Source organism: Myxine glutinosa, chromosome 6, assembly GCF_964187855.1.
Source record: "Myxine glutinosa chromosome 6, kmMyxGlut1.1, whole genome shotgun sequence".
NCBI lineage: Eukaryota > Metazoa > Chordata > Myxini > Myxiniformes > Myxinidae > Myxine > Myxine glutinosa.
In genome coordinates, this window is record NC_136266.1 from 152,877,673 (window position 1) to 152,889,786 (window position 12,114).

The following is a 12,114-nucleotide window of genomic DNA, read 5'->3' on the forward strand; positions in this document are numbered from 1 at the left end:
CCCAGAAAGAACAATTACAGGTCCTGGGTTAGTTTTGTAAATAAAAATAGCGTCAATTGTAAATAATGCTTCCCACCGTCAGTGTGTAGTTTGAAGACCATTCCGCAATTCGGTTAACTGTGGGCGTAAGTCTGTTAGGCAGGGTGCAATGGAGCAGCGGGACACATTTATTTATGTTTTAAAACTGTCGCACTCAGGGTCAGGCTAAAAGTAGAGGGAACTACACCTACATGCCACACTAAGGTAAAAGTAATAGGCCCGGGACGTGCCTAAGGGGAGGAGGGTGCAGTGTTGTGGATATGAGAATGTTTTTTTATTTTGTTGTTGTGGTAAAATGTTGTTGTAAAAGGTTGTTGTAAAATATCACCCCTCCTCCCTCCGTTTGTGGTTGTATAAAGGTCAAAGGGCGTTTCCGTAGTTAGTCCATAAAACATACATGCAGGACACGATATATCCTTTCTTTTGACAGTTATATCCTTATTATGTGTATTAGCGTAAGGCTGTGTCTTCCATTAATTGAAATACTCCATTGCACCAGTGAAAGAGAATAGATCCCCTTTCCTTCCCATCCCCAAAATCTCCATCCCATATTACATCCCCTCTCGTCACCGCTGAGCCCTCGATTGCCCATATTACCTCCGATCCAATTGCCGCCATTGACCACGAGGCAGGGTTGGGGGAAGGAAGGCGTTTCCCCACCTCGTCAGAGAGGGGAGGAGTGAACCAGCCCCGCTCGACCAACCATGAGCCAGGGGTTTGGCTACAGAGGGCGGAGGAAGAGCGGCCGGGGAGGTTCGCAAAGGTTGAGGGGCGGGGGCCTATATAACCCAAGGCAGGGGTGTGGCCAGGAGAGATGCGTTTTTACAGAGGAGAGCAGAAGACAGAAAGGCCTGGAGTTGGACTTTGAGTTGGTCTGAGTTGGTTGGGAGTCGGTCGTCAAGTGCAGAGTGGTGAAGAGTCAGTCAGTAGAGGTGGTGGTCAAGTGGTTGCGTTGGTTGCGGTGAGGAGTCGGTGGTAAAGAGTGAGGGACCAAGAAAGAAAGAGAAAGAGTCCTGAAGCACGAGAGGAAGTTGTTGGACTGGGTGGGACTAAGGAAGGAGAGAGAACCCGTCACACCAATCCCCCAAGCTCCGCGTTGGCTCCACCAAGCTCCGCGTTGGCTCCACCAAGCGTTCAGCTCCACCAAGCTCCGCGTTGGCTCCACCAAGCGTTCAGCTCCACCAAGCTCCGCGTTGGCTCCACCAAGCGTTCAGCTCCACCAAGCTCCGCGTTGGCTCCACCAAGCGTTCACCTCCAGCCATCCACCTCCTGCAATTCCCCGCGTGAGTCCGTCTTTTGTTTGTTCTGTCCTGGGTTAATTAAGTCTGTATAAGCTAGTATTTTCCCTGTGTCACCTGCGTCTTATGTGTTGTAAATAAACCTTGATTGCTTTCTTTTTGCTTGTGTGTAAATAGCCAATAAATTCAGTCGTATTTCCAAACCTTTCTTTGCCTTCTTTTTCCTCTTTGCATTCGTCGCCTTTGTCTTTTCCCCATTGGGCAGCTACGGTGCGATACGGCCAAAGTTCGGGTGGAATCGGGTGAGTTTTGTTAGGTCGCGGTCTTACACCACCGCTCGGTCTATAACATCTAACCGCGATCTATAACAATATATATATAGATAGATACACATATTTATATATATAGATAGATACACATATTTATATATATATAGATAGATACACATATTTATATATATATAGATAGATACACATATTTATATATATATAGATAGATACACATATTTATATATATATATATAGATACACATATTTATATATATATATATATATATATATATAAATAGACACGTATTTATAAAACATTGATAAACCCCAGATATGACCTTCCCATCGGTGTTAAGAAGCAGGAAGGTTTGGCTGGAACGTGCCCATCTATGAACCTTCAGCCTTGCACAGGCCTGCACCGTTGAGAGTTTTTGCAGTGCTGACAAGATGTCAACTTTTTTGGAGAGTTGATCAAGAAGTTCTCCAAATCCTTAATTGTGCAGTCATTTATTTTTTTCATTCGTTCCAGTCGTTTTAAATGGGGTGTACTTTACTCTTACGGGGCTGTCATGTGTATTCATTTATTGTCCCCGTCGCATCGCGGAGCGAAAGGGGGACTATGGTTTTCCCGTCCGTGTGTACGTACGTGCGTGCGGAAGCGAAGGACCGCATTCGAATTTGGTGTGTGGGTGCAACCCACGTCAAAATCCAAGATTGCCGCCGTCATGTATGTCTGATGCCATGTATGTCTGAACCTTGTGAGCGGAATATCTTGAAAAATAAGCGAAGTACCAACTTCTAATCTGGTGTGTGGGTGTATCTCGGCACAAGGAAGAACAATATTGAAAATTGGGTCGCCACATCAAAATACAAGATGGCCGCCACAATATATATGTCTGAACCTTGTGAGCGAAATATCTTGAAAAATAAGCGAAGTACCAACTTCTAATCTGGTGTGTGGGTGTATCTAGGCATAAGGAAGAACCCTATTGAAAATTTGGTCACCACGTCAAAATCCAAGATGGCCACCACCATGTATGTCTGAACCTTGTGAGCGAAATATCATATCATAGCATGTTTTCTGCGTCTTTCACTTTGTCAACTCGCATCACTTCCCCGACGGGGGACCTAGGCGTAACGCTTGTATACTTATATATTTAATATTTCCCTGTAAGTTGACTTTCAGAAAAGTTTCATTCCATTGTTATTAGTTTCGTTTCATTCCATTTCATTCCATATTTGAAGAAAGAAACTTGACCAGGTAAATGCGCAAGACCAAAATTGGAGAACAATGTGATCCCGTGATTGTGTTTACATTACTGAACATAGGACAGCTCGGAGATTACACAGATTCACTCTCAGAACACATTATACAACTCGTTCTCCAGACCCGTCTGCATGGGTATTATTATCCCTGACTAATGTAGGCCCCCTCATGTGTGATACCATACTGGTCAGGGGCCACACTTCAATGGTGATCTGCTGTGTAACCTAAATTTTTTTTTTTTTTTTTTTTTGGGTGGACCATCAGCATTTTTGGTGGCCCGTATATTATTTTATGGTGAAGCTGAGTGATTAATTTTTTTTAAATGAAACAGGAACAAGAAAAAAAAACAGATAAAATGGCCACCACACCACATCACTGATAACATCATCATTTTCAATAAACCTTCCTCATGGGTAGTCGATCATATCTGTAAATTTTGGTTTGGATCAGTTAAGTGGTTCTGGAGATGTAGATTTTCAATTTTTTTTCTTGAATCCAAGATGGCCACCATACCATGTGACTGATGATGTCGTAGTTATCAAGCAAAATTCCTCATGTGTAGTGAATCGTACATATGAAATTTTGTATTGATCCGTTCAGCAGTTCTGGAGAAAACCATGTTGAAAGGTTTTCCTTAAATCTAAGATGGCCACCATATCACGTGACTGCTGACATCATAGATTAGAAATATTTTTCCAACACCAGTAGTTGATCATATGTATGACATTTTGCATCGATCCATGAAGAGGTGCTCTGGAATAGGTTGTTAAATGTTTTGCTTAAATTCAAGATGGCGGACAAACCACGTGACTAATGACGTCATAGGTTGCAAATATTTTCCTCCATGGAATGTAAACATGTTTCAAGTTTCATATTGATCGCATAAGCGGTTTCGGAGAAGTGAATTTTTATTTTTTTTTATTTTTTTATTTTTATTCAATATGGCCGCCAAACCACGTAACCAATGACTTTTTTCTTAAACTTTTATCCCCATGGCTCGGCGATCATATTTGTAAAATCTCACTTTGATCCGTTCAGCGGTTCGGGAGAAGAAAATGTTTAAAGTTGATGACATCGTAGGCAATGGCAGCCAATGTAAGTCAAAATTGCAAAAACTAAATTCATGATGCGCTAAGTTACATTGGTATCTATAATGAGTTAAATATCAATTACGTATTACACATTGGTATCCATTACGGTTTTATCGGAATCGTCTCCATAAAATGTGTGAAAAAATAATCCTTTCAAGAACAATAGGCTTCCAGTGGGAACCTCACTGGAAGCCCAACAATATGGGGGAGATACATGGAAGAATACAAAGGGATTTTTTTTCTTTTCTTACTATGCTGTAGTCTGTGACTGCCAGGATCAAAGTGTTATCCAGTCCGTGGTATTTGTATGTGTAAGCTAAAATGACATTATACATTATGCCAAATTAATTTTCCTTCAAACCCAACATTAACTTTAACTCTTTAATCAACTTTAACATTAACTTAAATTTTTTTATTTTAAATATTTTGAATAAAAATTTTAATTTTAAATTTAATTTAAATTAAATTTTAAGTTAAATTAACTTTAACTTTAAATTTGAGGGAAATCGCGAGACCTTTGTCGGCGAGGTCACGTCTTTTCGAAGCTGTCCACGCTCTCACGCTTTCGAGGTTAAGTAATTGTTCACAACTGTGTTTTTGTCGAAACTGTATTCATCTTTCAGTGTGTGTGCCTGTGGTGTGTCCTGAGGAGGATTCTTGGTGTTAATCTTTCATACCTGTATAGAAAATCGTCGGGTTAATTCGTGCCGCGTCTTTTGAGGCCTTGTACCGTGTCCAACCTTGAGGCTTTGTTTTTCTCTCAGCGGTCTGTCGATTGTGCTCCAATTACTTTCGTTCTCTCAGTTTTTCCCAATCTTTTCACCCCATACTTCCTTGTTTAAAATCTCAACTCAAAAAAAAACAAACCCAAAAATACATTTCCTTCTCTGTTCTTATTCGTTGTTCTTATTCGTTCGTTCGTTCTTCGACCACGTGTTTCACCCCCATTTCCCCAGATAGTTTTCACTGTTAAATTTTAAAATGTTAAAACTTTCCCCTGAAGTATTGTATTCTGTCGTATATCATAACACCTTTTTCTTCTTCTTCTTTAAAGGGGTGCTTTCGACTTGCTCACCAAATCTATTCATTCCAAAATTTTTTTCCATCTCTTACGGTGCCTCTTTCATACATTCCCTCAACTCACCTGCACTCCACCCCCCATCCAGCGTCCTAAAAAGTATTTTTGACTCGAAGGTCACAAGAAACTCATTTTGCAATAAATGTTCGTTTCCCATTAATCGTATACTTTCTAAAATCCAATCTCACCCCTCCCCTCCAAATCTCCCCCCTTGCCCCTCCCCTCCAAATCTTCCCCATCACCCCTCCCCTCCAAAACTTCCCCATCACCCCTCCCCTCCACATCTCCCACCTTGCCCCTCCCCTCCAAATCTTCCCCATCACCCATCTCTTTCAAATCTTCCCCCTTGCCCCTCCCCTCCAAATCTTCCCCACCACCCATCCCTTTCAAATCTCCCCCCTTGCCCCTTCCCTCCTAAACTCCCCCCCACACCCCTCCTCTCCTAGACTCCCCCTCGCCCCTCCCCTCCTAGACTCCCCCCTCTCCTCCAAATCTCCCCCATCTCCCATCCCTTTCAAATCCCCCCCCCCCTTGTCCCTTCCCTCCTAAACTCCCCCCTTGCCCCTCCCTTTCAAATCTCCCCACCCTCATTTCTTCTCCATTTCCGCCCTCTCACCCCTCATCCTCAAAGCGTCCTCCCCACTTCTTCCCCCTTCCAACTCTCACCTCCATCTCCCCCAACCTTCTGCGTCGCTCTTCCCCCTCCTCAAATAACACCTCACTGTGCCTCACCCAATCACCATCAAACCTTTTGTCTGCCCCATCCTTCCCTTTCTCCGAGCTATTCTGAAATCTCTGACGCACCTTCAACAGCTCTCCCCTGACCTCTTCCTCCTCTTCCACATCTTACCCGACCCCCCCCCCCCCTGTTCTGTATCCGATGCTCCCCCTTCCTCTTCATTAACGGTATGGACCTCAAACATCCGGGGCCTTCGCTCAAACTTGACTGATCTCTCCATACAGGTTGCTTCTGACAAACCAGACGTGATCTGCTTAACAGAAACTTTCCTCCTTCATGATGTCTCTGATTCCTTAGTATCTCTCCCGGGTTACTCCCTCCAGGTATGATAGATATGATATGCCCCCGTAGATATAAAATGCAGGTATGATAGACCTGAGCCTCGTCCTGGAGGTGGGGTTGCTATCTTTATCAAAAACTGTCTTCCTCACTCGCCCTGCACTGCCCTCTCTTCACCTCACCCCCAGGAATACCTCTGGCTACGGCTTCCCCTTCGCTCCCACCTTTTGTTCATATGTGTGTTGTACCGTCCATCAAACAGTGTTGACTCCATCTACATCTCGCTGTCTGATAATATGGACCAACTTATAGCTACTCATCCCAACTCTCTCTTCCTCATATGTGGTGATTTCAATTGTCACCATGCCAGTTGGCTGGGTGTGGTGGGTACCTCTCTCACCAGCCATGGCTCATCAGCAAAGGACTTCTGCGACTCACTGGGACTGACACAATCTGTCAATTTCCCGACCCGGATCTCAGTCAACGGAGCATCTTCTCTTCTGAACTTGGTTATGACGAACTTCCCTGAAAATGTCTGCTGCTCTTCTTCTGCTCCAATCGGCTCATCTGATCATGTGCTTGTTAAAGTGGACATCTCTCTGAACATTTTCAGAGAGCCTCCTCAGCGTCGACGAGTCTGGCATTTCACTCAGGCCACCTGGCACGGTCTTCAAGCAGCCACCAATTATCTGGACTGGTCTACCATCTCCACCGCCTCTGACATCAACTCATCCTGGGAATTCTTCCAAAGTAAATTGCTCTCTCATGCACAGATTTATCCCATCTCGTCTTCAGTTGTCATACCCTTCCTCCCGTCCATGGTACACGGAATCTTGTGGTGAGGCTGTTGCCCAGAAACAACTTGCCTTCGTCTCCTGCAAAGCAAATCCAACGGAAGGAAATCTCATTTTACTTTCACAAAGCCCGAAACAAGTGTGTGTCCACCTTCAGGAGAGCCAGGAAACAATATCTCTCCGTTCTCAAGACCGAACTCTATCTGTCTCCCTCTTCCAAATCCTGGTGGTGTCTGGTCAAATCTGTTTCTGGTGTTTGTTCCCCATCCATCCCCTCATTACCCTTACCTCAAACGGCTACACAGCTGATTCCGCACATGAAAAAGCTGAATGCCTCAACTCTGTTTGCCTCTAAATCCTGTGTCCCAAACCCATCCCTCTCTGTACCCAGTCGTACCCAGCTGCTCCTGAACTCTGTGTCCTTTCCTCCTGACAAGGTGGGAAAGTTTCTGTCCACCCTCGACTGATTCTGCAACTGGACCTGACGGCATCAGCCCACGGGTCCTAAAATCCTGTTCTTCCGCTCTTTCACTCCCTCTCTCTGTTCTCTTCACCCTCTCTTTTGCTCAAGGTCATCTGCCATCTGTTTGGAAATCAGCCAACATCACCGCTTTACACAAAAAAGGTGCAAAAACAGATCCTAGCAACTACAGACCAATCAGCCTTCTCCCAATTATCAGCAAAGTCATGGAATCCATCATTGCTTCCGATATGAAATCTTTCCTCTTCTCCAATGGCTTGATCTCTGATCATCAATTTGGCTTCAGACCAGGTCACTCTAATCTGGACATGCTGCTTCTACTGTCTCAACGATGGATGGAGGTCCTCAATGCCAAACAGGAAATTAGAGCTGTCTCACTTGACATATCACGTGCCTTCGATACGGTCTGGCACCCCGCTCTGCTCACCAAACTCTCCTCCTTTGGTATCCATGGAAATCTCCACGCATGGCTAGCGGACTTCCTCTATAGTCGTAGTCAACATGTGGCCCTGAATGGGTTTCTCTCATCTCCTCTTCCTGTTCAGGCTGGAGTTCCCCAAGGCAATGTTCTGGGCCCTGTGCTTTTTCTGGTCTTCATCAATGATCTCTCTGACTCTCTTGAAAATCCTCTATCTCTTTGCTGATGACTCCACTCTCTGCCACTCCATTCCTCATCCCTCAGATCGGCAGTCTGCAGCCTCCTCACTCTCTGCAGACCTGGACAAAATCAGACTGGTCAAACAAGTGGAACATGTCTTTCAATCCTGACAAATCTCACACTCTTACAATGTCTCTCCGAAAGGACCGACTGGACAACCGTCCCATCTCCTTTCTGAATAATCCTCTCCAAGAAGTTCTGTCACTCAAGCTTTTGGGTCTCACTATCTGCCATGATCTTTCCTGGGAAAACCACATTTCAAATCTGGCCTCCAAAGCCAGTCGCCGACTGGGCATCCTCCATCATGCGAAGTCTTTCCTTGGCACACCTGAGCTCCTCACCACATACATGGCTTTCATCTGCTGCTCAATGGAATACTGCTCTCCCCTCTGGGCTGGTGCTCCTGCCTCACACCTAGCTCATCTCCAAGGGCCTTTCACTTACTCACCGCAGGCAGGTTGGTGGTCTTTCCGTCTTCTACCGACTCCTCTCCGGCCTTGCTCCCCCAGCTCTCTCTGGGCTCTGTCCCCCAAATATTCCTACAGGTCGCCTGCAACCCTCTTATGGTTAAACTGCCAAAATCAAGACCCTCTGCTCACCTTCACTCCTTCATTCCTCTTTTCTCCCACCTCTGGAATAAACTCCCTCACTCTCTCCAATCCCACTCCTCCCTCCAGGTCTTTAAAACAGCTGTTCACCACCATCTCTTATCTTCCCCCATCCAAAACCTTGATCTTTTCTACCCCTGCTAATTTCACCCTAAATCCACTTTTTTGAAATGCCAACTTCTTTCCTGGAAGTCCTTGGTGTCCTTGTGTTTTATACTTCTCCCCCCCCCCCCCCCCCCCCGCTTCCCACACCTCCTCCGCCCAAGCCCTCTCCCTCCCACACATCTCCCGATGTCCCTGCTCTCAAATGTTGTGTTTGTGTGCTTCCCCTTCTCTCCCCATCTTGTCTACCGCTCCCCTTTTTATATACTTTGTTTGTCTGTTTGATTTGTTTGTGTGATAAATGTTAGCTCTTTCACGAGCCTCAATTCTGTATATAAAAATAAAAACTCAGTGGCTTTCTCAAACCATATATATGTATGTATTTAGCCATATATGCATTTCCTTCATTATATTAAGCCTGGTGTTGGCTTAGCGGTTGGGGTTCCGGCTTGGGATCCTCGGTTCGAATCCCGGTCGATCGCTGAATTAACGCCAGTGGGGTTGACTCAGCCTGTCATCCTTCCGAGGTCGGCAAATTGAGTGCCAGCTTGCTGGGACGATCACGGTCTGTACCCAGATTCAGAATAGGTACACTGTATCCCTGCGCATCGTAAGAGCGTGACCAAGGGTTGGCGTCAGGAAGGGCATCCGGCCATAAAAACATTGCCTCAAACAGGGAACCATGATTGTCATGGGGCCCGCAAGGCTAACCCCCGCTCTAGCAGGGAAAATGGCCTTAAAACGATCATTCATTCATATTCTTCATTATATTAAGATTTTCTATTGGGAGGTGCTAAGTTGGTTACTTCGTGTCCGTCTATATCAGATTTTGAAAGATCCTGTCTTGTTGAGAGAATATCTTGTATATAGAATTTCAAATGCCCAAATGTATCGAGTTAATTTTGATTATCTGGTGTCTTTTCAATGTATTTAAAAGATAAATTACTGTACGTTAGTTACATTATGTCGGAAGGTTTTGGTGTCTTATGTAACACCGGCCTACCTTTACGGTCTGGAGATGGTGGCACTGGCAAAGAGACAACAAGAGGCTGCAGGTTTGCACGAACAACCATCAGCAGGATTGTGGGAGTGAAGAGGGTGGATAGAAGGAGAACGGATGAACTGATGGAGGAGATTGGTGTGCAGATAAGCTTGACGGGGAGACTTGTGAAATCTGGGCTGAAATGGGTTGGACATTTGGTGCGGATGGGGGAAGAGAGAATGGCAAAGAGCGGATAGGTTGAGGGTGCAAAATAGGGGGAAAAGAGAGCGGAGGGGTTGAGGGAGCAAGGTAGGAGGAACAGAGAGCGGATAGGTTGAGGGAGCGAGGTCGGGTGAAAAGAGAGCGGATAGGTTGAGGGAGCGAGGTCGGGTGAAAAGAGAGCGGATGGGTTGAGGGAGCAAGGTAGGAGGAACAGAGAGCGGATAGGTTGAGGGAGTGATGTAGGGTGAAAAGAGAGCGGATGGGTTGAGGGAGTGAGGTAGGGGGAAAAGAGAGTGGATAGGTTGAGGGAGTGAGGTAGGGGGAAAAGAGAGCGGATGGGTTGAGGGAGCGAGGTAGGAGGAAAAGAGTGCATTGGTCGAGGGAAAAGAGAGCGGATCGGTTGAGGGAGCGAGGTCGGAGGAAAAGAGAGTGGATAGGTTGAGGAAGTGAGGTAGGGGGAAAAGAGGTAGACCGTGGTTGAGATGGGAAGGTTGTGTGAGTCGGGATAAGTAAGTTGGGGGTGGTGGGGAAACGGAGAGAGTTGGTTGGGGATAGAGGGCAGTAGAGGAGTATTGTACAAAAGGTGGGGCAGCAGCAGCTTGGTACCATTTGGCCTCACCCTATATAAAAGGAAATGTGGAAGAAGAATAAGAATTAGTAACATTAGTTGTATGTATGTTTTATTTATTTTAGGTTGAAAGTAAAACATGATGCAGGAACATGCAAAGTGAATAAAGAATTTATTTTTCTCCCAACCTGCCCGCATGTTAGAATACCTTTGATAGAAGCCAGACAGACGTTTTCTGCAATGGACCTGGAGCTGAAAACAAATCTTCAACAACTCTTCGACAAAACTGCGGAGCGTTTTGGGTAACCAAGGCTGCGGTCGGCATTGAATTTTCAGGGGAAATGGCTGGGCCGGGAAGGCTGAGGAACCTCAGGACAAACTGAAATAGGCATGGTGTGGACAATGAGAAAGTGGGGGATGAAAAGTGAAACCTTTTCTCTCGTAGGCTAAAGGAGTTGCGTGTGCAGACGTTTGAGGCACGATTGGGATTCAGACATCGATTCCTTGCCGGGGATCTTGCTCTCTCCATTTCAACGATAATCCAGGAAGACACTTCAGCTGGCTTCTCCTCGGCTCTGCATGCCCTCACTCGGTAATTTCCTCCTCTCCACGGTCATCCCTGAACTTACTCGCTTTTCCCGACGCCTCGGGGTATTTTCAACAAACTGTGGTGAAGATTATTTTATTTGCTAATGGTGTGTTTCCTCTTTATTTGTGACTTTTATGCAGAGGTGGTGTGGCAAAGCTGAGGGAGGGTATAGAGAGAGCAAAGCTGTGGTTGGAATGTGTGCATCGTGTCGTCGCTTCGTGTATTGCGACCGCACAACTAACCAGCCTCGGTCCCTTCCTATTCTGCACTTTGAGCCAGGTAGGACGAAGTGGTGTATGATTATCACACAAATAAAAAAATAGGTGAGGGGAGAAGAAAAGATGAGGTTTCATGCAAAGAATATATATAAACATACTGTGTATATGTGTATATGTGTGTGTGTATATATATATATATATTGTTGCGGATCTCCCGAAGCCCATCGATGTTACAAAGGGGGGTTAATCCCTTTTCTCCTCGGGTCTTCGTGTCCACGAGGTCGAGTCGCCACTTCCGCAGCGAGCGTGGAAAAGGGTATCGGGTCGATGCCACACGTACCTTTGACCTACGCTGCCACGAAAACGGGGACCGGACCTCGCACAAGCCACGCTAATCGAATACGCCTGAGCGGTGTGCGTATCACGTGACTCGTGCCGTTACCTTTTATTGAACCCGATTCGAGCAGTTTTACTCGTGCGATGTGAGGCCGGTAGTGAAAGGATGGGAACGATCAGATAAGAGGAAGAACACGGTTTATTGTCCCCCGTCGCACAGCGGAGCGAAAGGGGGACTATGGTTTTCCCCTCCGTCCGTGCGTGCGGGCGTGCGTGTTTGCATGCGGGCGTGCGTGCATAAGCGAAGGACCGCATTCGAATTTGGTGTGTGGGTGCAACCCACGTCAAAATCCAAGATGGCCACCGCCATGTATGTCTGAACCTTGTGAGATGAATATCTTGAAAAATAAGCGAAGTACCAACTTCTAATCTGGTGTGTGGGTGTATCGAGGCATAAGGAAGAACGCTATTGAAAATTGGGTCGCCACGTCAAAATCCAAGATGGCCGCCACCATATATATGTCTGAACCTTGAGCGAAATATGTCCAAAAATAAG

At 45.8% G+C, this 12,114-nt stretch overlaps 1 protein-coding gene across 1 annotated transcript in view; it reads left to right on the top strand.

Annotated features, from left to right (window-relative positions):
• CDC45 (cell division cycle 45) overlaps positions 1 to 12,114 on the top strand; it is a 66,367-nt gene that overhangs the window by 34,519 nt on the left and 19,734 nt on the right. The window contains exons 12-14 of the mRNA XM_068118750.2: positions 10,619 to 10,717; positions 10,861 to 11,007; positions 11,145 to 11,283. Coding sequence (XP_067974851.1) covers positions 10,619 to 10,717; positions 10,861 to 11,007; positions 11,145 to 11,283 — 385 coding nt within the window. The remainder of the gene's footprint in view (positions 1 to 10,618; positions 10,718 to 10,860; positions 11,008 to 11,144; positions 11,284 to 12,114) is intronic.